The 25,924-nt window shown below is 46.6% G+C and overlaps 1 protein-coding gene across 1 annotated transcript in view; it reads right to left on the bottom strand.

Annotated features, from left to right (window-relative positions):
* The window catches only part of F8 (coagulation factor VIII), a 906,500-nt gene that overhangs the window by 213,793 nt on the left and 666,783 nt on the right, over positions 1–25,924 (bottom strand). The window contains exon 11 of the mRNA XM_069648978.1: positions 25,246–25,457. Within this exon, the coding sequence (XP_069505079.1) occupies positions 25,246–25,457 (212 nt within the window). The remainder of the gene's footprint in view (positions 1–25,245; positions 25,458–25,924) is intronic.

Genomic DNA, 25,924 nt, shown 5'->3' on the forward strand with positions numbered 1-25,924 from the left:
ATGCATTCGTCTTGCAGAAATGTGGTGGCTCCCTCCTTGTTTCTTGGCAATCGTGACATGCAATTCACCTGGGCATTCCTCCACCTGGCTATGTGGGTTATCTCAAATGTGTATTCCTTAAGTTTGGCAGCGATGCACGCCAAACGGGGTGTCAACGACTTCGTCCCTCCTGGACTGAGCATGTGCTTCCAAGAAGTCCAAGAAATGTCCTTACTTCATCCTTGTTGGCTGGCTCTGGAGCCTTGACAATGGCTTGCACCAGGTTTAGTTTAGGGTTTATGCCACGGGCAGAAATCTTGTACGCTAAATATTAAACTTCTTGTGCCCCCAGGGCACACTTTTCGTATCTCAATGTAACTCCGGCATCCTGTAACTTGGTGAGGACTCTTCTTAAAGGGATAGCATACATGTGTTCATCCGCAGCATACGCCAGTATATCATCCTAAAAGTAGGAAATGTTTCCAATGTCTTGCAGTAGTGAGTCCATCATGCGCTGAAATGCTTAGGCTGCAGACGACATGCCGAAATGCTTCTTAGTAAACTGGTACGTGCCGAACAGGGTGATAAATGCTGTGAGAGGCCTGGATTATTTGTGGAGATGAATCTGATGATATCCATTCCTCATATCCAGCTTGGAGAACACTCTGGGTTCCTTCATCATGAGGATGAGTTCATTTATGCTGGGGAGGGGATAGCTATCTGAAATGACCTCCAGGTTGAGGCTACGCAGGTCTAATCAAAAAACAAAACTCACAAGATTTGAGAGTTTGCAAAGGACGATGGGGCACAGCCATCCTTAGGCTTCCACTTCTTCAATGATGCCCTCCTTCACCATTTTGTTGAGTTTGCTTTTAAGTATGTCCCTCGAGGTCGCTGGTACTGGCCGTACTTTACGCTTAATGGAGACAGCGTTGGCCTTGAGCATTATTCTGTGTGCAAAGTTCTTTATTTTCCTTGGCCCTTCAGTTTGGGGAAATCTTCTTTCACTATCGGCACGGCACACCTCCTGTATTGACTGTTAGTACCTGATCTTCCGTGCTGGGATCTAGTTTAATCTTGAGCTTGGCTTGGTCGTCCCAGCCTAGGACTGCTGGGCCTTCTTTTGCCAGGTATACTATTGTGGTTGTCTCTCTTCCCTTGAACTCCACGACTCCTTGGATGTACCCTATCAGGTTCACTGACAAATACCGTAGGTTTGTGGCACGTGCTGAGGACTTGGACTGTCTCCGTGCCCATCATTTCTTTTGTAGGTGTGCAGGGGCAGTATAGTCAGATCGGAGCCTGAATCAGCCATCACTCCCGTCGCCATACCATTTACTCTGATTGCGCAGTGGGACTTTCCCCTCCCCCCCACCTAATAGGGGACTACAGACACACGGGAAGGATGATATATCTTCTACAGGGGTGGGAATGGCTAAAAGTAGCCCAGGTGATTTCCAAAGGAAGGGCAACAGACCCTTACATAACCCACAGGGTCGATATAACCCAATGGGTAGTAATGCAAACTCTCCACAGAGGGGCATCATCCTGGAATTGCTGCATCTAGAGGATGGAGTTCAAGGAATTAAACAGAATGGGGACATACCTAAGAGAAGAACGCATACAAGATCAGATTTTACTAGCGAAAAGTCTTGATATCATCAAAGACATATTGCCTTTCCCGATGCAAGAGAGGTTCTCCACAGAAAGGTACACCTTGTGGCACAAAAAAGCTGATGCCATGGACCTGGGGGGGGGGCATGCTGAAAATGCTGGATTTGACCTGGACACCTGCTATGGATACACCCTTGCGCAGCAGGTTAGGGGGCAAATCGAAACAAATGGGAGTAGGAGTACACCCAGCCCCAAGAGTTAGCATAAAAACACCTAACCTTGAAACTAACACGGCACCCAACATATCCAAGGAAATAGAAGTATTATGGAGCAAGAGCACTGGTAGTATCCAAAACGAGAATTTCTCTGATCCCCGAAAAGACCATGTGTCAACACATGAGGAGGTAAAAGGGCACATGAAGATAACCATTATAGAACAGGACCCACTAATTGGATGGAGGAAGCTTATGGCCTCATTATAAATTGGATGGTGCGGTACAAATGCAGCGGTAATGCCGTTACCCCGCATTACTGCAATGCCCAACTATGAGTTTGGGGGTAAGGTGAAGGAAAAACCTCCAGCAAGAAGCTTGAGGTAATTCTGTCCTTTTACCACCTAAAATCGTGCAATTCGGCAGCTTTACCGCCAGCGTTAATATGGCCGAAATCCCCCATGGAGTCCTATGGAGTTCAATTAATGGGGACTAACACTGCCTACCACCACTTTTAATCTGGCGGTAAGTGATGATAACGGTAATACAATTTGGTGGTATCTCAGCAGAGTTACAGCTGAGATACCACCGAACATATAATGAGGCCCTTAATCTCATATGTACGTTCAAAGGATGCTTTCATGGGAATAAGAACGCCTACAGATGTCACCTAATACAAGTTCAGTTTTATCAGACAACATAGGGATCGGGGATTGGGGGGGGGAGATATCAAACAAGGCGACTCCAATGCTGAGAATTATTTCTGATTGTATGTATTGTGGGGGTTTTAGCGTCAGGATTTCGTTAGCCAATTTTCATTTTAGAGACTTAGTTTGGTGCAAAAGAGATATCGTGACAGAAGTTAGGGTAGAAATGTAATTGGACAAACAGGCACACTTCTGCCACTTACACAACGACTGGTACACCACTGAAAAGACTCAGCTGCTTAAACACGGATACGGGTCAACCATCACAAATATTGTTCACATTACTACTCAAGAGATCCCACGTAAAATACAACACATTAGGGACCTAAATCCAACTTCTCTGCAGCTATTGTTATGCTCATTGAGAGGTCAAATTCTATCAAGAGGGACAAAAGATAGGGTCTACTGTTGCATGACACACACCTGGCCGGTATCCAGTCATTTTTTCGAAAACAGTTTTGAATGAGAAAAGTTTTTTTGTTGATTTTTTTAATAAAATGGGTGTGAAGAGGTAAAAGAAACAGGGGTTTGGCAGGGGGACCACTCCCATTATTTTTATTTTTTTTAAATGCATTTTTTCGACGCATTTTTATTCAAAACTTTGCCATTTCGAAACTATGGCATTCGAAATGATCACTATAAACCTTAAATACCAATGGAGCGAGGACACAGCCCTGTCACACTGTGGTGGAATTTAACTTGCATTTAGATGATAGTATGCCATTGTTGCCAAGGTGAACTCTAGCCGACAAATCTCTATGCAGTGAGCAGAAGTGTAGATGGCATTCCGGCCACATGCAGATGAAGCCAGAGTTTGTCTCTGTTGACACAATCAAACGCCAGAGGAGAAATCAATGGAACCTAGCGAAATCTGTGACTGATACCCATTTACATATGTATTTCGAGAATCAGTTTTACGTTAAGCACTTGATCCACAGCCCCCTCCCTTCACTAATCCATATTGAAAGTCTGAAAGGACTTTGTTCTCCACTGCCCATCCTTGTATCCTACGAAGCTTCTTTCCAGTTGGATGGTAAACCTTCATCTGTGAGCAAGGGGTTGAATGATTCAGTGATAATGGCAGTACAGACTTCCAGCTCGAGTTTAAAAAGTTCAATTGGATCTGCTCAGGGCACGGCGCCTTCCGGTTAGCCGCGGAGGACAACGCGGCTTTCTATGTCTAACTAAACCACCATTGTTATGGCCTTTTTTGCTAATTGCCACTCTAATGAAGAAAAGTACACAATATGGCAATGCTGGCGCTTCAGTTTCCCATGTTTACTGAAATAGAATAAGATCAAACTGTGTAATGTGGTCTATAAACTCTTGCTCTGTCGTTTTTCTTTTGAGACCAGGCACATTCCAAGGCAATACTCTGAGAACACAGTCAGTTACACTGTTTTTTCCTAGAACTCAATAGGCCAGGTGGGTTTACAGTGATCATTACGAATGCCATGGTTTCGAATGGCAAAGTTTCGAATAAAAATGCGTCGAAAAATGTCCTCCCACCCTCCCACCCAACCCCCGTTTTTTTTATCCCTTAACACCCATTTTAGTTAAAAAAAACCTTTACCTACAAAAAAAGGCATTTTTTCGATGCATTTTTTTTCAAAACTTTTGCCATTCGAAACTATCTTTTCGAACAAATGACTGGATACCATTATTTAACCTTTACGTCAATTCTTTATTTTCAAAATTAAGCTGTTTAACACCAGACATTCTAGAAATATGGGGGTGTAAATATTTCCACCTTAGGTTATGCAAATGATGTGGTTTTAATGGTCAGGGCACACAACGCACTGCAAACATCGATAAATAGGTACGAAACCTACATTAAGGAAGGAGACCTTAAACTCAATGTAGCAAAATCAAAAATCGTGCTTGCAGGCAGAAACCCTTTTTGCATCCCATGCGGGTTGACGATGGCCAACTCGAGTGGGTAAACTCTTTTAGTAACCATCACACAGGACCTGGATTGGTCTGCTCATATTGCACAACAAGTGATTTAAATGGCTACCCTCAATGGTGGCCTTATTAACTAAGGGAGAAAAATGGGAGTAATGCCTGAGAATTGTACTATTAGGATTTACATGTCAAAACCGGATGTGATTGGCCATTGAAAATCCGCTCTGATACAAATAAAGGAAAACCAGTTCCTTCGCACAATAACAGGTGTGCCCCAGAGTTTTCCAGACTTCGCACTTCACAGAGAATGAACCCTTAATTACATTACAGACCTGACTGCCCTCAGCCCACTTTTATACTGGGCTAAATTATGGGACAATTAAAAAGTAAAACTAACACAACAACTTATTCAAGGGGTATTGGCCTATTTGACCTAAAACAATTGACCTAATGACCAATTTGGTTGAATTTTTCATGGGTGATTCGGCCTTTGGGGCAATTTCGTGGCATATATTGCCAAATACCAACCCTGGAGAGCAGAGCTTGCGTGGGTGTCTCCCGCTCCCCGTGTTTGATGTTTAGCAATTTGGGAGTCCGGGGGTGTCCCCTGCTTCCTTAAAATTGGATGCGGTGGACAAAAAGAAATGCTTTAAAAAAAATGCATGTGCGTTTAAATTGGGACAGAGCAGAAACATTGCGGTTAGGTTGCCGGAATCCCAAAAAATATGGTCAAACAGCCAAACCGTTCAGGCCTCATTACAAGTTTGGCGGTAGCCTTGCCGGTAAAACCGCCAGGCTGCCGCCAAACTTGTGATTTTTTTCGGCACCATGAATAGGCAACTACCGGGTCATTACAGCCCCGCCGGACACGGTAATTACCCATTCTCGGGCGCCGGAAAAAAATGCTCCCCATTGAGCCCCATAGGGAATGGGGGAATGGGGAGGTCGGGGAGGTCGGATGCACCAGCATCATTCAGAATGGTGCCGGTGCATCCGACATGCTCTGTTTGCGGGTGCCGGTACGCCCACCAGGCCAGTCTTGGCAATCTTACCGGTACCGTTGTTACCGGACCGGCAAACCTATAATGAGGCCCATGGTATCTTACTCAAGCTGCTCTCATTAATAGGGCATTGCTAAGGCTATATCTTCCCTTAGTCAAAACGCTCATGGAGGCAGGTGTCAAAGTAAAACACAGGGCGATATGGGATTCATCTTTGATGGCTGGGGACCAGCAGAGAGAAAAGTCCAGTCTGTTAAACCTACAGTGAAATTGTATCCTCACCATTGAGGGGATCTGCATCTTTGAAACTATTTGGACTGGTAGATCAAGTTAAGGCACAGAGCACGTTGCACGAAAACCAAAAATGAGCTCACTTTCTCTAGCCACAACTACTAGGCGATGGGATAGCAGGCCTGGGAGTCATGGCAAATATCTTTGTAAGAACATTTCAAATGAAGACTTAATTCACTTTTTATTATTTTGCCCATTTTACGCTGCAGTAAGAAGAAGGTGCTAAATTCCCCTTTTTGGAAACGTAGGGATCAAACAGTTAGACTTGGCCTTGAGTTTGATTCTCAGACCATCTGACCAATACCGAGCAAATGCAATGTGTCTCTGTATTGAACATGCACTTTATCTAAGGAACAAAATGTTAATCTTTAATAAGTGACTAATACGCTGCACGTCCTGCTCTTAGCCACAAAAAGCTGTTTATTGTTATTTCATATATGAGAATTTATTAATTTTTGGAGATATTATCTTGGATGTGATGATTTTAATGTTGTTGTATTTATATTTGTGTTTTGCACTTTTATGGAAATTGGTTAATTTTCCAAAATAAAGATGACTGAACTGACCTGACAAGTTGGGCTACCGGAACGAAGAAGAGCCAGAGGCCTTTCCTGACTCAGGCAGGTGCTCTGATCCTCCTAGTAGAATTACCGGCTGCCTCCTAAAAGAAGAGCCAGAGGCCTTTGCTGACTCAGGCAGGTGCTCTGATCCTCCTAGTAGAATAACCGGCTGCCTCTTAAAAGAAGAGCCAGAGGCCTTTCCTGACTCAGGCAGCTACTCCAATCCTCCTTGTAGAATCACTGGCTGCCTCTTAAAAGAAGAGCCAGAGGCCTTTCCTGACTCAGGCAGCTACTCCAATCCTCCTTGTAGAATCACTGGCTGCCTCTTAAAAGAAGAGCCAGAGGCCTTTCCTGACTCAGGCAGCTACTCCAATCCTCCTTGTAGAATCACTGGCTGCCTCTTAAAAGAAGAGCCAGAGGCCTTTCCTGACTCAGGCAGCTACTCCAATCCTCCTTGTAGAATCACTGGCTGCCTCTTAAAAGAAGAGCCAGAGGCCTTTGCCGACTCAGACAGGTGCTCTGATCCTCCTAGTAGAATTACCGGCTGCCTCTTAAATGAAGAGCATGTGTCTTATTCTCTCACCCGGATCTTGGGACCTCATTCCTCCGATGAGGCTGTTCACCTTAAAAAAAATAACTCAGAAGCAATGTGTGTCTGTTGAGAAAAAATAACAATCTAAACTCGTTTCCTATGCAAAGACAGCTAAAAGAAACTTTTACTAAATTGGGTGAAGTATCGCAAGGAATGTATGCTGTAAATAGACGCAGAGAGTATGTTACATGTGCTAGGCCTCAATGGGGACCACCGTTTGTGGCACCTGATCACCATCATGGGCAGTTTACAAGTTTGAAGCCAAGTCAATATTATTCCTGAGTCTACTTGGAAAGAACATCAAGCCAGACCCTCTGAGTATCCTTAGCTGGACACCCATTGAAAATGACTGGCACCTGGATTTTGAAATTGATGGCGTACTCCATTTGATTAATACAGCTAAACAATCTAGAGCCACTGGTCCAATGTCACGCATAAGGGCAACCCAGGTATCTGGGCCTGTATCTTATATAAACTATTTAGAAACATTGTGTTAACTCATTCCACTCAGAGTTCATGGAAGCCATCCTACATTGTTCCTACCTACAAGACGGGAGATATGATGGATCCTTTAAATGACTCGCCTATCACCCACCTTCATGCTTCTAGCAAGATAGTCTCTCCTTTTATATTGAAGAATTTGGAAAAAGTTAGAGGTTTTGGATACAAACAAATCTAGCTTTAGTAAAGGATTAGGCATCTCACTAAATGGTCTGCTACTATATGCTCTACAACAGCAAGCCCACCTGCATCCCACCTGCAAGCCCACCTGCAATCCCACATGCAAGCCCGCCTGCAATCCCACATGCAATCCCACCTGCAAGCCCACCTGCAATCCCACCTGCATGCCCACCTGCAATCCCACATGCAAGCCCACCTGCAATCCCACCTGCAATCCCACCTGCAAGACCACCTGCAATCCCACCTGCAATCCCACATGCAAGCCCACCTGCATCCCACCTGCAAACCCGCCTGCAATCCCACATGCAAGCCCACCTGCAATCCCACATGCAAGCCCACCCGCATCCCACCTGACAGCACGCCTGCAATTCCACATGCAAGCCCACCTGCATCCCACCTGCAAGCCCACCTGCAATCCCACATGCAATCCCACCTGCAATCCCACATGCAAGCCCACCTGCATCCCACCTGCAATCCCACCTGCAATCCCACATGCAAGCCCACCTGCATCCCACCTGCAAGCCCGCCTGCAATCCCACATGCAAGCCCGCCTGCAATCCCACATGCAAGCCCACCTGCATCCCACCTGCAAGCCCGCCTGCAATCCCACATGCAAGCCCACCTGCATACCACCTGCAAGCCCACATGCAATCCCACCTGCAATCCCACATGCAAGCCCACCTGCATGCCCACCTGCAATCCCACCTGCAAGCCCACCTGCAATCCCACATGCAATCCCACATGCAAGCCCACCAGCATCCCACCTGCAAGCCCACATGCAATCCCACCTGCAATCCCACATGCAAGCCCACCTGCAAGCCCACCTGCAATCCCACATGCAAGCCCACCTGCAATCCCACCTGCAAGCCCACCTGCAATCCCACCTGCATGCCCACCTGCAAGCCCACCTGCAATCCCACCTGCAAGCCCACCTGCAATCCCACATGCAAGCCCGCCTGCAATCCCACATGCAATCCCACCTGCAATCCCACCTGCAATCCCACCTGCATGCCCACCTGCAATCCCACATGCAAGCCCACCTGCAATCCCACATGCAAGCCCACCTGCATCCCACCTGCATCCCACCTGGAAGCCCACCTGCATCCCACCTGCAAGCCCACCTGCATCCCACCTGCAATCCCACATGCAATCCCACCTGCATCCCACCTGCAAGGTCGCTGCAATCCCACATGCAAGCCCACCTGCATCCCATCTGCAAGCCCACCTGCAATCCCACATGCAAGCCCACCTGCATCCCACCTGCAAGCCCACCTGCAATCCCACATGCAATCCCACTTGCATGCCCACCTGCATCCCACCTGCAAGCCCGCCTGCAATCCCACATGCAAGCCCGCCTGCAATCCCACATGCAAGCCCACTTGCATCCCACCTGCAAGCCCGCCTGCAATCCCACATGCAAGCCCACCTGCATGCCCACCTGAATCCCACCTGCAAGCCCGCCTGCAATCCCACATGCAAGCCCACCTGCAATCCCACATGCAAGCCCACCTGCATCCCACCTGTAAGCCCGCCTGCAATCCCACATGCAAGCCCACCTGCATGCCCACCTGCATCCCACCTGCAAGCCCGCCTGCAATCCCACATGCAAGCCCGCCTGCAATCCCACATACAAGCCCACCTGCATCACACCTGCAAGCCCACCTGCAAGCCCACCTGCATCCCACCTGCAAGCCCACCTGCAAGCCCACCTGCAAGCCCACCTGCAATCCCACCTGCATCCCACCTGCAAGCCCGCCTGCAATCCCACATGCAAACCCGCCTGCAATCCCACATGCAAGCCCGCCTGCAATCCCACATGCAAGCCCACCTGCAATCCCACCTGCAAGCCCACCTGCAATCCCACATGCAAGCCCACCTGCATCCCACCTGCATCCCACCTGCAATCCCACATGCAATCCCACCTGCAATCCCACATGCAAGCCCACCTGCAATCCCACCTGCAATCCCACCTGCAATCCCACCTGCAAGCCCACCTGCAATCCCACATGCAAGCCCACCAGCAGCCCACCTGCAATCCCACATGCAATCCCACCTGCAATCCCACATGCAATCCCACCTGCAAGCCCACCTGCAATCCCACATGCAAGCCCACCTGCATCCCACCTGCAATCCCACCTGCAAGCCCACCTGTATGCCCACCTGCAATCCCACCTGCAAGCCCACCTGCAATCCCACCTGCAAGCCCGCCTGCAATCCCACATGCAAGCCCGCCTGCAATCCCACCTGCAATCCCACCTGCATGCCCACCTGCAATCCCACATGCAAGCCCACCTGCAATCCCACATGCAAGCCCACCTGCATCCCACCTGCATCCCACCTGGAAGCCCACCTGCATCCCACCTGCAAGCCCACCTGCATCCCACCTGCAAGCCCACCTGCAATCCCACATGCAATCCCACCTGCATCCCACCTGCAAGCCCTCCTGCAATCCCACCTGCAAGCCCACCTGCAATCCCACATGCAAGCCCACCTGCAATCCCACATGCAAGCCCACCTGCATCCCACCTGCAAGCCCACCTGCAATCCCACATGCAATCCCACTTGCATGCCCACCTGCATCCCACCTGCAACCCCGCCTGCAATCCCACATGCAAGCCCGCCTGCAATCCCACATGCAAGCCCACCTGCATCCCACCTGCAAGCCCGCCTGCAATCCCACATGCAAGCCCACCTGCATGCCCACCTGCATCCCACCTGCAAGCCCGCCTGCAATCCCACATGCAAGCCCACCTGCAATCCCACATGCAAGCCCACCTGCATCCCACCTGCAAGCCCGCCTGCAATCCCACATGCAAGCCCACCTGCATGCCCACCTGCATCCCACCTGCAAGCCCGCCTGCAATCCCACATGCAAGCCCGCCTGCAATCCCACATACAAGCCTACCTGCATCCCACCTGCAAGCCCACCTGCAATCCCACATGCAAGCCCACCTGCATCCCACCTGCAAGCCCACCTGCATCCCACCTGCAAGCCCACCTGCAATCCCACCTGCAATCCCACATGTAATCCCACATGCAAACCCACCTGCATCCCACCTGCAAGCCCGCCTGCAATCCCACATGCAAGCCCACCTGCATCCCACCTGCAAGCCCACCTGCAATCCCACATGCAAGCCTGCCTGCAATCCCACATGCAATCCCGCCTGCAAGCCCACATGCAATCCCACCTGCAAACCCACCTGCCATCCCACCTACAAGCCCACCTGCAATCCCACCTGCAAGCCCACCTGCAATCCCACATGCAATCCCACATGCAAGCCCACCTGCAATCCCACATGCAAACCTGCCTGCAATCCCACATCCAATCCCACCTGCAAGCCCACATGCAATCCCACCTGCAAACCCACCTGCAATCCCACCTACAAGCCCACCTGCAATCCCACCTGCAAGCCCACCTGCAGCATCGTCCTCTACATCAAGTATGTGTTCACCCTACTGAGGCTTTCGATAAGGTGACCCATTTAAATCAGTGGGATCAACTTTATAAATGGGGTTGCCCTAGACTCGTATCAATATTCTGAGACATGCATTTTATTTATGTATTTATTTCATTTGTTGCTAGCGCCAAGACCCGGAGATATCCCAGCGCTAGTACATGAGATAGTACAGAAGTTAAAGTGTATGCATGGCAGACAACATATACATATTTGTTAAACAGTACCGTTTTTAGTTTTTTTCTAAACAGCAAGTAGGAAGGTTTGTGTTGGATGCAGGGTGGAAGGGTGTTCAGAAGTGATGGGGCAGTGAAGGTGAACACCCTGACACTCAGGGTCAGATACCACTTGACTAGGAGGGTATCCTGTTGAATTCAGTGTTTACTCAGCACGGGTTGCGTCAAAGCTGTGTCCTGGCCCTAGTCCTTTTTCATTTGTGCATCACTGATCTATGGAACGCTCTCACTAAGTGCAATGTTTTTCCTCATCATTTGGATTCACGTCATATAAGGCATCTGGCATATGCCGACGGTTTAGTTCTTATGGATCAAACCCCCATCAGTCTTCAACGCCTAATTAACTCAATATTGAGATTTCTAAAGGATTTGGACTTGGAAATTAACTTTTAAGAATCAAAAGGTTTTATTCTGAACCGTTTTAAATAGAAATTCCAGAAATACAGCTGGTTCACTGAAACCAAACAATTAGAAATAGTGGATAGTTGGAAGTATTTGGGTTCCCTCCTTAACCAAAAGCTAAGTTCTACAATTGCACATAGAGATTTCCATTTTACCGTTGTTGCCTTTTCAATAAATATGGCAACTTTGCTATAATTCCTATTATTGAACTTTTCAGAGCTAAAACATTACCTAGACTACTTTATGGAGCTGAGACCAATTGTTTCAAAATTAATTGGACCAAAATTGAGGATAAATTATGGTGATGTAGTTTTAATCTCCCAAATGGGATACCAGTTTAGTTTAGTTTAGTTTAGTTTAGTTTATAGAGCACACCTTACCCTCAGATATCTGGGCGCTTATACTTGAGCAACAGATACAAAAACAAAACAAATAGCAGTTGACTTGTGTTACACATCAAGTCTGCAAATCTGATAGAAGGCTTGTATACAGTGTGAATCATGCCAGACAGTGGGCACATTTACAAAGTGAGAAGATATAGAAAGCGAGAGCAAGCACAGTTACAAACAAGGCAATGATCCATCGTAAGCAGAAATGGAGGGAATTGTAAGATTTAGTGTTGCTGGGCGAAAAGCCAAGCTTTTACACTGTTTGCAAAGGGCCAAAACGATGCTTCAGCCCTAAGTGCTGTGGGCAAGGAGTTCCAAGGCCTGGCTCCTAGCACTGGGAAGCTAGACCATCCAGATTTTTGTAATTTGTATTTAGGAATGTTGAGGCAATGTGAGTAGTTTGATCTGATAGGTCTGGTAGATTGGTTCCTGATGAATCTGTCGACCAGGTATTTTGGAGTCGTATTAGACAGGCATTTGTGTGTGAGTACTAGTGTTCGCAGTGAGATTCTGTCTCGCACTGGAAGCCAGTTTGTGTCACTTCTGATTGCTGATACATAGTTGGTTTGTGGGATATTTAAGGCTGATCTGAGTGTGTTATTCTGAAGCACTTGAAGTTTGTTCAGGTTCCGTAGCATTGGTGCCTAGATATAGCGTGTTACAATAATCAAGCCTGGATAAGATCAGAGCTCTAGCTAGAGTAATGCAACTGTTGGTGGATAGATAAGCTGTGCAGGCATTACTGAACTTGGTAGTGTATGCTGTTGCTGAGGCAGTTGCATTGACTTGCCTAGTGAGGGAGAGGGTGGAGTCCAAATAGATGCCTAGTCTCCACTCTGGAGACTTTGATGATGTTCCCAGCAATGCTGAAAGATTTGTAAAGTGTATCTAGCTTGTTTAGTCGAGATTGAGAGCCTATGATTAATAGCTCTGTCTGATCATCATTAAGGCACAGGCCACGGGCGGCCATCCATGCCTGGATGTGGAGACAGATTTCGTTTAACGTTTTGTTATCTTTGTCATAGCAGCCTGTAAGAGTGATGAAGACTTGGGTGGCATCTGCATAGTTTGTGTAGGTCACAGTAGCTTTGTTCAAGATATTGTATAAGGTGGCAGAGACACATGAGCCTTGAGGAACTCCGCAAGTGATTGGTACTGGTTCGGCAGATGCCGTGGGTGCAAAGACCCTCACGGTCCCGTTTGCTAAAAAAGGATTTAATCCAGGTGGCGGCATAAGGGGAGAAAGAGGCTGGTGTGGTAAGATGATTGGTAAGTATCAGGTGGTCAACCAAATCAAAAGCTGCTGAAAGGTCCAACAGCAGGAGGATGGCGATGTTTCCTTTATCCTTTAATTCATCCATTCGGATTTTTAGATCAAGGAGGGCTGTTTCAGTGCCATGTCTTGGTCTGAATCCGGATTGACGCAGGCCTAAGAGGTTGTTGTCTACTAGGTGTTTTTTTATTTGGAGATATGTCACTCTATCAAGGATTTTCAGGAGGAACAGAGCTGTGGTTATGGGTCTGTAGTTGGTAAGGGTGTTTGGATTGAGGTTTGGTTTTTTGAGCAGAGGCATGACCTAAGCCTCCTTAAGATTATTCGGGACTGTACAGGTTTCAAAGGAAGCATTAATCAGGGAGGTGATGAATGGTGCACGATCCATTGCTCCTTCCTTTATAGCCTTAGCTGGCCAAAGATCTCCCTGGAATCTAGAGAGTTTTAGGTTGGCTATGATGTCTTCTACCTCTTTAGTAGTGACTGGTGAGAATTGGAATGGGTGACACAGTATTGGCTTTGGGTCATGAGGCTTGTTGAAGTTAGAGCTCATCGTCAGACTTCATGTTTTTTACTCTATTTTGTATTGCAGCAAAGCTATTTTGTCCAGTAGGGCTTTTTGGATCTTGGCACACGAAGAAGCAACGTGAATAGTTCTTTTGAACCTGATTTAGTGTTTTGTATTCTGGCGTTATAGGTCTCTCTTTTGGTGTTTAATATGGCTGTTTTGTAGGTGGTAGCAGCAATTGTGAACCTTTCCTTGTTAGAGAGAGGCAGTGTTTTTTCCACATGGTTTCAGTGCTTCTTTTGGAGCTATGTAAGGCTTTAAAGTCTGCAGAGAACCACTTGTTTAAGAGGGCTATTGATTTAGCTTTTCTTATTTTTAACGGGCGATTTTGTTTTATGCCTGAAGTAGGGTATGGTTATACAGGTTCACGTGAAGTGATGGGTCCTTATCAAAGCTTTTAGAGGGATCGGTGATAGGATGTAGTACTGGCAATAAGTCATCCGCAGTGATGTTGCAATTGTTTCTAGACATGACCTGCGGCGCTAGGAAGGCACTTGAGATAGGGCACAAGCTGTCCTGTATGGTAAAGTAGATACAGTGGTGGTCTGACCATGCGCAAGGCGAATTAGCAAGGATCATGGTAGTACAATTTAAGTTTGCCAGCCAATTCAAGGTTCTTCCATTATTATGTGTGGGTCCGCTGACACAGGGTTCAAAGCCAAGCTGTGAGATAGTATTCTGTACTGCTATTGCTTTGATATCATTCAGATCGTGAAGACCTAAGTTGAAGTCTCCCAACAGTAAAATTTGGGATCTTAATTTGATGTTGCGAATAAGGAGTGAAGTGATGTCTTCCTCGAAGGAGGATATTGGACCAGGAGGTCGGTATATGAGATGTATCAGGAGGGTACGAGAGTTTGACAAAGGGAGTTTGACTGAGAGAAGTTCACCTAAAGGGAAGCTTTTTTTGGTGAGTTCTCTGAGACCCAGTTGGGTTTTAGCTATGAAGGCCACTCCACCGCCTCTGCCGGTATCTCTATCTGCTCTGATAATGGTGTAGTTTTCAGGGAGAGCTAGGGACAGGGAAGGCCCTGCAGCTGGGTGTAACCAGGTTTCGGTTATCGCCAGAAAGTCAAGATGGTTGGCTGATATGAGATCTGAAATGTCTAGAGTGTGAGCCATAAGAGACATTGCATTAATGAGTGCTCCTTTGATGATTGGTACGACAAAGGTGGGTGCTGCAATAGCTGTGGTTCGAGTTGCAAGTGGAGATGTGTTTTTATCGGTGTGGTTGGGCTCAGCACAAGGTCTGGTGGCGGTGGTGAGGATAGGTTTACAATTTGTGAAGGATATGCGGGGGAGGTTGATCATCTTTACGCAATTGAGGCGAGATCCTAGTCTAGCATTCCTGATGCTTAGTGGGCAAGGTAGATTAGGTGTAAGAGGTGATGCGTAGATGTGGATCCATTGTGCTGGAGTGATGGGGCTGAAGGCACTGTTGGCAGTTACAGAGTTAGAACTGGGCCGCTGTAGTTTAGGCTTGAAAGGGGGCAGGAACCTAGTAGGTGCTATTGTGTTGAATAAAGGTAGGAGAGTAGCCATAGTTAAAGGTTACTTTATGTAAGGTCGCCATATGTGTCAGAGGTTGGGTAGTGCAAAGCTATGGTCCTGTTGGGAAGGGAGGGTTCAGATAGTAGGCAGGCAGAGAAGTGGGATCAGTACTGTCTAGGTTAAGTGCCGCTTAGGCTCTGGGAGATGCTGCATAAGCGCTACCAGACCCACTAGACAGATCTCAAGTAGTAGTCCCAATGTGGTGCAGATAAGGCTAGGTCAGGAGAAATGGCTTGTGCAGTACTACAGTGGTTAGGGGCAGCAGATAGGGCGAAGGGGCAGCTAAATATAGCTGAATATACAAACATTAAGCGGGGCGAACAGCACCATTGCACAACTGTAGTACAGCAGTTATCTGGTGATACGTATAGGGAGAATACAAAGATTATCAGGCCGTATGGCAGTGGCGCGTTATTAAAAGGTTAATGAAACAGAATAGGTCCCATGAGTAGGTTGCACTAAGATGTACATTAAATAAACATTGCTCTAGCAGTCCAATAGGCTAATTCCAAGTAGTGGTCCCAGAGTGGGGCAAATCAGGCTAAGCAGGGAGCATCGACTCATGCAGCGCTGCAATGGTAAGGGGCAGCAAATAGGGGCGAAGGGGCAGCTAGATGTAGCAGTTGCATATGCAGTCAAAAGGCACGGTGAGCACCAGCTAAATATACAACATTAAGCAGGGCGATTAGTAAAGTTGCTCCACAGTAGTACAGCAGATATCGGGTTGCAGGGCTGAGTTACTATCATTTGTTATGAAATGGGCCTTCGGTCACTTCAATCTTCAGTTTACTAGAAAATGTTATTGCTCTTTAAAAAAGTTATCAACCCGTCACCTCACTCTCTTTATGTTGCCTTGAATAGCTTCATGGCAGAACAAACATGCATAGTTCTCGGCAATTGGGTGTCTCAATGTGAAAAATTATTAGATAGGCTGAATATGAAAGTGATGAAGATAGTTTCAAACCCGACTGAAGTAAAAAAGTAATTATGGAGTCTTGATTGGATTAACACCAGAGATCAAATCCTGAACTACAGATGATTTCGAACATAAGAGAGACAATAGAACATTTCTTAATCGAATGCCCTGAACTGCATTATAACAGACTTTTCTATTTTGCCCTATTTGCGTATAAGAATTTTACTCTTCAAACTTCTTGTTTTGGAAGCGTATTTTAAAAGGAAATCAAATGGCACTAATTTTTGCAGCAGTAAATTATTTATTTGACATTTTAGGATAATTTCAGATATATCTATAACCTTTAGTAATTAATTGCAATTACTTTTTTAAAACTTTGTGTGTAATTCATGTCAAAGATATGGATATATTCAAATTTCCGTCTTTTTTTCTGTTGTTGTTTTGATTAAATGTTTCCGAAGATATTGTTCTTACGTTAAATCAAATCACAATTTTAAAAAAAGACATCTCTTCCTTCCACCTTCGCCACGGGTTCAAGGTTCACTCCCTTGCTCTTCTCAACACCTGCAAACACTCTCTCCTGGACTTTTTGCAACTCCTAAAAATCCTCTTATTACAATGACCTTAAATCCACTATTTTCTCCACCTCCCACAGTCTTTCCATTACCCTACAGGTCATTAACGTATGTCCAAAAACACTCTCTAACCACCTCCCTCTTTGCAGAGAACTTTGCCTCCACCTTCTCCTCTGACATCACAAACACGTGGTATTTTGTCTACCCTACTGTCGCTCCCTCTACCTTCCTCCTTCATTACATCTCCTACTACTGCTACTCTCTCCACACTATCCCACTTCGATCCCACTTCCCCTGCTATGCTCTTACCAATCCCCTCTACTCAGCAAACTCGTCCTGTGCTCCCAATGACACTTTAAACACTGCAAACAATTAAAGACTATGAGCCTAGAACCTCCTTCTACCTCTACTCCCTCTTCAATTTCTCCCTCTCCACGGGTATCTTCACCGCCTGCTATAACGTAACCAATGTGATCCCCATAATGTAGAAACCCAATGCTGATCCTTCCAATCCCTCGTTCCACAGACCAGTCTTCTTACTTCCCCATCACTCCAAAAACCTCAACAGAGTTATCTTTAACTGTATCATCAGCGACCTTGAGGACCACTTCATGTGTGATCTGTTTGGTGCTGTCACCCACATCCTCAACATTCTAGTCACTGCTCTCCACTCTCACCCTTCTTCTAGGCTCAGCATATTCGATCTTTACGCAGCTCAACTAAATAATAAGAATTCCGTCAAGATTTCCGTCTAAAACAAATCATCCACTGTTGTGTGTCAAAACTATTTCCTTCCCTTATACTCTAAATAAAACTTAGTAAAGTGGTGATCTTCTTGAGCCGGAAGAATGGCGCCCATCTTCTGTATGATTGATCAAAGTTCATTTACGGGTGATCAAAAAGGAAAATTTCTTCAAAAGAGTCAAAACCAAAAGTGTCAAAAAGCATCTTGACTTGGTGCTCCGCCAATGCTCTTGGAAAAAGATAGTCTCATACCCTTCAGTGCCAGGACAAACGACCCACTTCTCCTGGTCTTCATCATGTAGTTTAGAATGCCGGGGGAATGACCTCCTTCCCCTTGGCTTTCTTGGGCTTTTCACTATGCCAAGGGAGTGGCTCCCTTCCTTGGTTTCTCACACAATGATCAGAATAACCAGGTGTGGACGATTCTCCTTTCCCTGGCCTTTTTCTGCATTTCCACATTGACAAGAGAACAACTCCCTTCTCTTGGCTTCTTTCATAATATTCATCCACACCAGGGGGAATGACTCCCTTCCCCTGGCCCTTCTCGGGCTCTTTACAATGCCAAGCGAATGACTCCCTTCTCTTGACTTCTTTCACAATGTTCATCCACACCAGAGGGAATGACTCCCTTCCCCTGTGTCAGAATCCCTGTCTGAATCAGAAGTAGCAGGCTTTCTCACCTTCAGCTTCCTGCGACTCTTTGTGTCGAAGAGGTAGGGTCTATCTTTTGAGGTGACCAGGCTGACACTCCTGACCAATTCACAACCAGGCCACTGCTAAGTTAGATCCAGATTCCAGAGGGGAAACCCTCTGGGGTAGAAAGCCTCTTTGGGATTGAAATCATAGACTGTACTCTCCGGATGACTAGATGTCTGTAGCAGTAGCAGAAGCAGATGGAAGATCGGAGAGGAGAAGTCTCAGTCAGTGGTCTGTAGAATCTGATATCAGAATCCTAGGAAGGAACAAGGAAGGCAGAGAAGGGAAGCACAGAAGTGAGAAGCGAGTAAAGGCTCACAGAGTGGCAGCAGGAGACATGGACACAATCAGTAGTAACAAAAGCAAGGATAAGAGTCAAATGGAACAGAACTGAGCAAGAACGCCACAGCACCACTGCAGCTTACTGAGAAGTTGCGACGCGAGGACTCCGGTGAATGCAAGTTCTGCTATTTCCGGGTCTGCAAACATTGTGTGCAGCGATTGGCAGCTTCAGTGCCAACAACTAGACCATCAAACGTGCATTCCCCACACAACTTGACGGTACCATAAAGCCTAACGGAAACGTTGCTCTTGGCAATTTATGACACCCTGGCCTTTCCCGGGCTCTTTACAATGCAAGAGAATGACTCCCTTCTCTTGGCTTCTTTCACAATGTTCGTCAACACCATTGGGAATGGTTCACTTCCCCTGGTCCTCCTCAGAATGTTTCCAATGTTCACAGTGTCCAAAGTATTCACAACCCATCAGGTTCACTATCCTGCCAGGTACTGTGACTATGAAGATGACTTTGGAGGCAGGTCATTATTGGGTAAGGGTCCCAGATCCATCTTCTCTCTTTATGCTTTAGAAGGATTATACTTGGTTCATTATCCTGCCAGGTATTCCCATTACTCAGTGTCCAGTTAAAGTACCGAAGTCAAAAGGATCGAATCCCAAAGGTGAGAGTCAATTTGACCTAAAACAAAAGGGTAGAATCATTTTTTTTTTAATATTTGTTTTTTTGGGTTTCCGTTTTGGAAAAAAAGTGGTTTTTACCACAAAAAAGGGGTTTGTGGGGGGCCCTAAAAAATAATAATAATAATAATAATTCGATCCGTTGGTTTTCAGTCCTTTTGATTCGACCCTTTGGTCATTCGATCCTTTGCATTCGAAACTTTGACCTAGAACCCCATTACTCCACCTACTCCAGGTTGTCTCTGTAACTTTCACTGGGTCCCAGACCCTGTTTCCCAGGCTTCCTCTGTCTATCAGGCTTCCCCCAACACCCTGATACCTTTTCGGTTTGTGGTTGGTTCTTCTCTGCCCATACGAGAGGCTTCCACTGATCTCTTCGGTATCCTACATTCTTGCTGGTTAGCGGGCTCCTCGCTGGCTGCGGCGGCTCCGCAAAGGTGATTAACGGTCAACTGGAAGCTCTCTACATGTCTGCACGGCTCGCTTGCTTGTTTCCACCTTGTTTCCATCTTTACAGCTTTCAGACCAGTCTGCTGCTTGCAGACCGAAAGATGACGTCCCTTCAAAAGCTTTTGCGTCCCGGTCTGCATTCCGCTCCCCTCATCTTCTTCGCTTGCTGCTCCTGGAGGGAGAGATTACCTTTTCCTTCCTCCATGGAGGGTCGAACATTGTCCTGTATCCCTCCTAAATGTATATGCTCCCAAACTGTGCATATAGACTGGGATGCTACCTTTTGTTCTGTGGGGCGCTCTTCATGGCTCTTCACATCTTCTTTGTCCCAGTATGAATATGTTCACTCTCATATGGCTTTGCTGGACTCTTCCTCATCCGAGTTTTCCAGGATACGTCAGGGTGGTAGTCCCTACTCTTCCTCATCTCAGAGGTTCTCACAAGTGTTGGACTATCCACTCTACACAAGTACATAAATGTGTGGGGGACTAGTGTACTGTGTCCAGGGACAGAGGATGAGGTGGTTGAGATGTATTGTGACTATACTATGTTCTCCCGAAGTGTCGTCCCTAGTCCCATGGGGCGATCCGTCCCGTGATATCCTCCCGCTGAGTACCACCCCCAGGGGACTTTAGGGTAGCGGACTCTCCTCCCTAGCCTCAAGGCAAGGCGCACACCTTTGGGGAGAAGGGATGACATCAGAGGATTGTCCACACTCCTTATTACCTTCCCTTCCTGGGCTTCAAGAACACTTACCTCTTTGACCACTCCTTCTCTAATGAATGAAACTCTATCGCCTCCTCCTCATACCCTACACCCCTGCTATTAGGAGTCTCAGGGCTCTGTGCTCGGCCGGATCCTCTTTGCTCTCTACACCTCCTCCCTGGGCAAACTCATCTCATTCTTTGGTTTCCACTTTGACCTCTTTGCTGATGACACACAGAACGTTTTCTCATTTAACTCATGCCATCTCTGAATGCATCACCAGCTCTCTCACTGCCTTTCATCACTTATACTGCCTGATGTTACACTCCTCCAGAACAGAAGTTCTCTTCCTACCTTCCTCCAAACACAACCCCACCCTCCCTTCTCCCATCTCCTTCGATCCTGACTGCTTCACTTTTGAGAGTGACCTAAGACTCCAACAGTTCATCATGGCAACTGCTTATGTGGCCAAGACCACCCGCCCAACCCCAAAGTAAGAAAAACCATCCTACATGTGCCTTCTACGTTTTCTCAATCCTTGACTCAGCAAACTTGAGTATTGCGCAGGCCTTCTGCTTGGCCTTCCACTGCACTCCTCCTCTTCACACAACAAGGTCATCATCTTCGCTAGATGTACCCTCTGCAAGTCCACCCCTACCACTGAACACCGAGATGGACGGCTCTTCATGCACAATTGCTCTCTTGTTCAATGTCTTCTCCTCATGCAGAAACCTGCCCTTGGCCTTCCCGCCCATAGCCAACTACATTTCTCTGTATCCTCCTGTATCCTCCCTCTTGAACTTTGCAATCTTTCTCTCACCTCAAACTCTTCTTTAACCACACTATTGCCTCCTCCCCCTCTTCTCACGCACCACTGAAATGCCCTTCCCCCATCATCAAAGCCTGCAACTCACTTGCACCAATTAGGACAGGAATTCAGATCCACAAATTAACCACAGAAGCAGCACCTCGCATTGTGGCACTGCCCTCTTCTCACTGACCCTGGCCTTTTGCCTCCAGTGATTACCAGCATGCTTGCACTGAGTCTAAGTATGGATTAGCATAAACTGCTACGGAACTAGGCCCATACAGGTGACTCTAGCTATGTCTGGGGTGTATATTGCTTAATTCTTCCCTTTCATCAACTGATCCCGCACTTAAACACCTTTCTGTTTTTACCGCCTACCCCATCCAACAATACAATACAATGCAAAACTCCTCACATCCAGAAATCCACCCCATATTCTAAATGCACCATACCCATGGACTTCCTATGTGATATGTATCAGTTCCTACGTGGGATATTTTGGGTCAAAATAACATTCATGTTATTCAATAAACACCAATTCAAGGACTTTATGAGTGAGCAGCAATTTTTACACAAAAATACTTATACCTGGACAGGTTGGTAGTACAAATCAACTGAATACTGAAAAGAACTGTAATTCAACTATAAGACATCAAAGTCACCTTTAAGAGTGAAATTCAGTGCTTTGCGTACAGAGACGCGGATACAATATCAGATCAGTATCAGATCAGTATACAACATAAACTGAGCGGTTTAAATACTCATGGATCATAATAGAACAAAGTATGCAATGAAGATGTATAGGTGAGTAAATCTTGCAAGTACTTTAGTGGAGTTTTAGTAATTTAGAAAAATGTGCCCATAGAAACCAATGGGCCAACGTTAATGGTTCCATTTAAGCCCATGGGGAAAAGTTAGGTCAAGTATTGTCTGCTTCTCAGCAGAGCTGCAGAGAAAGCAACCGTTGGGCTGATGAGGATTTAGAACCCCGCCAGACGAGTTCTAGATCCGGTTTCAATGGCCACAGGCTACGCTCGGGCCTGTAACTATGGGCCCCGTGGCATTAGCTGAAGTGGTAATGCCCCTCTGCTCGGGGCTTATTGCTTAAATATAATGCCTAGGTCCCGACCCAAATTAAGAAGAGGACAAGGAGAAGGAGGAAGGGGAATAAATCAAGGTGGAACAGATGTCGTCATCTGTCAGGACGAGAAGAAAAGTAGTTCAATTTTAGAAAGATTAGACAGAGAAAATCTACAGACATCCAAGACTGAATGGTAAAAAAGTAAGCAGAAATTGCGGAATGGAGAGACTCAGAGAAGGATAAAAAAGAAACAAAGATGTGTTGGTCATCAGCATAGAAGTGATACGAGAGATGAAAACAAGAAATAAAAGCAGAGAAAGGCATGGAATAGAGTGAAAAAAGAAGAGGATCCAGAGCTGATCCTTAAGTTACTCCATACGGCAAAGGTAGCACAGAGGAAGTGATCGTCCCAAGAAATGGAGTATGAACTGTCGCAAAGATGGGATAGAGAAACCATCACCATGTTCATTAAATGGCTGGTATCTAGACAGCCATACCTACAAATCCTGTGTTCAAAGAAGATTGGGTAGCTCAGCCATTTACGTGCTTGCCGCCGAGCTCCCTCTTCAGCTTGCAGTTCACCAGATCAAACTACTCAGCAGGTCTATCACTGCAGTAACTTTAAATTGTGATATTTATAAACAATACAATGTTGAAACATGGTCCAAAGTCCTATACTAACATGCATATGATTTGTAGGGTTTATGTGTAGCACGCCCGGGGAGACATCTGAGTGTTTGGGAGACATTTTCTGGGCTGTACCCTCAGTGCACAGTGTTTCATATGGAGAGGATAGTGGTACAATATGAGTTTCCAAACTGGGCTGCAGTCTCATCCAGGCTGATGGTGGCATCACAGTCTGCCCCTGACCTGCCCGCTCTACGTAGGAAGATTGTACTGCTGCCCATTCCACACACAGTTGCGTGGAAGCAGGAGGCCTGCACTGTGCCCTGCTGTGAGTGCGCGAGCGAGTCGGTGAGTGTGCAAGCAATTGGGCGAGTCAGTGATAATTTCCCTCCAAGAGTCCTTAGACCTACCTATGACCAAAGGGTATTCCATGGTCTAGAGTCAGAAAACTTTGAACCGTCAGCTGTCAAGACCTAGAGAATGGTTACATGGTGTGCGTGCATTTATGACTGAAGGCACGAGGATGACAAGTGAGGCAAGCAAAAGCCCTTGGATATGAATTGGGGTGTTGTGTACCACATTTGCGATGAAATGCATCCCTGTAGTCCGTCCATGTCTGTGAAGTGGGTAACAGTTGGAAGAAGTGAGGTATCCACAAAGCACAAGGGGCATTGCGAAGTGATGGAGTTACAGGGTCAACCGGTGAGTTGGGTGGCTTTGTTTTGGCCGTGGCAAAGGTGGCATCTGTGATAGGGTATAGGTTGGGGAACCAGAATCATCTTATTAGATGGGGGCATATTGAGAAATCTGGTTTTGTGAACAGACTGAATGACTTTGTGTGTTCTTTGTTTTTTGCAAGTTTTGTTGGAAGGTGAAAGCAGAAGCTGTCAGTGATAAAAGAAGAGTCATAGCCAGTGAAGGTACTCTTCTCTACCACATGACGGGTATTCGAAGAGGCACAACATTAAGGGGAATCATTGACTTTGCACTTTGCCACCTCTTTGGTCACCTGTCATAATGATGACCGCGACTGGGCATCGATGGAACGTTCCTGAAACCGTTTGCATCCTACCTCTTCAACAGAGACCAAGTCCTCCAGATGTGCCCAGAAGATCTCTGCACCAACCAGTAGCTCGGGATTGCCACAAGGGTCCATCCAATCCTCTATCATCTTAGACCTCTACATAGAACCTGTTGGGGGAACTCCTTGCCAACACCAATATCATACGCAGCAATACGCAGACGAAACGCAGCTTTACCTAAAGATCAATTGCATCAGCATCCATCAACTCAAGCACTGTCTGTCCCTCATCCCAGCCTGGAGGTCAAGCACCTGCCTGAAGCTCAACCCAACAAAGACTAAATTAATTCTCCTATGAGACCAACCAAGTATGCGCAAATCCTAAAATGGGGGTCACAGATGAAGTTCGAAGGATTCACGCCTTAACTCACTAGTTGCAAAATCTCTCAGCTTTAGCATTGATGTCACTTCTCTTTCAAAACAGACAGCACCAAGTGGACCCAAACAGCAAGGTACCAACTTACGCTCCGCCACAAAGACCAGCCTTTCATCCCTGTACCAAGTCTCAGAACAGTTGTGGTATCAGTGGTCATCTCTCAACTGGACAATGGCAATGCCCTACTCGCAGACGTCCAACATGCTACATTGGCCCTCTAAACTTTGTCCAGCATGCTACAGCACCCCTCAACCCAGGACTAAGACAATTAAAGCACATCCTCAAGGCTGTACTGGTGACCGCCTTCAAGCACTCATCATTTTCAAGACAGCCTGCATCACCTACAAAGGAGTCATGACCAAAAACACCACTCTGCCTGGCCGAGAAACTCTCCAGCTCTGAAGGCCAGTGCACTGCCAGAAGCCACGACATTGACAACAAAGAACTGCAAGTGGGAACAAAACAGGAAAAGTCCTTCTTCTGCTATGCACCCTGTCCATGGAACAAGGTACCAGGATAGGTACTGGCCCATCCATACTACACTTTTGCAAATTGGTGATTGCTCGATGTAATGCTACTTCTTCCTCTCCAGAGTGCCCCAATTTCCCACCCCAGATCCCCATGCACACTATTTGTAACCCCTATGTATAGCGCTGTGTTGTTTCCCAGATAATTAAGTGCCTTATAAATCCCATGAATGCATACATACATGTATACGTACCACTAAAAACCGCTCTCCTCCCCATATTGCTCTTCTGTTGTGTTAAGTGGACAGTAATAGCAAACAGGACTCACCTCATTTCCCCGCTGGTCCAGTGTCTCTTTGTTGCATATCACCAGGGGCCCGATAAGGCCCGAAGCCATGTCCCGCACGGGATCAACTGAGCTGTAGTAGAACCGGGTCAGGCAGCGTGCATCGGACGGAGTCGGCCCATCATCCGGAGTCACCCGCCAGGTGTATGTGAATGTCTTCCCTGGCTCAATGGCCAAGTCTTTCACATCTGCATCTACCAAAAGTGAAAACAAATATTAGATTCACTATATCGGTATAGTCGCCTGGGGGAAAGTATGTCCCAAAATAGGTAACAGCCTGCTGCTCCATTCAAAAGAGGAAATTGCATGTGTTAAAATGAGAGCCAGAGTTAAATGGGGGAACCCCTCTTTCAACCAAAACTTCTATTCTAACTCAGGTTCCTCCTACTAGGCCATTGCTCAGTACTTGATCAGAGCGTGAGTGGTCTATATAGGAATTCAGAGATGCCCCCACAGGCGGGTGCCAAAAGGCCAGACTAGGCTGGCAAAGAGGTAGCCACATGCCAGTCTTGCATGTGATAGGCTAATCTTCTGTTCAAGCATCAATTTAGAGGCACTTTCATGCTGGGACATTTCCAGAGATTAACATTGGCCCACCCTCTTCTGTGAGAGCTGGCATACCTACCGTCACACTCTCTGCTCTCTTGCTGCATCTGTTTTC

The sequence above is a fragment of the Ambystoma mexicanum genome, chromosome 2q, assembly GCF_040938575.1.
Source record: "Ambystoma mexicanum isolate Mex_15411 chromosome 2q, UKY_AmexF1_1, whole genome shotgun sequence".
Lineage (NCBI taxonomy): Eukaryota > Metazoa > Chordata > Amphibia > Caudata > Ambystomatidae > Ambystoma > Ambystoma mexicanum.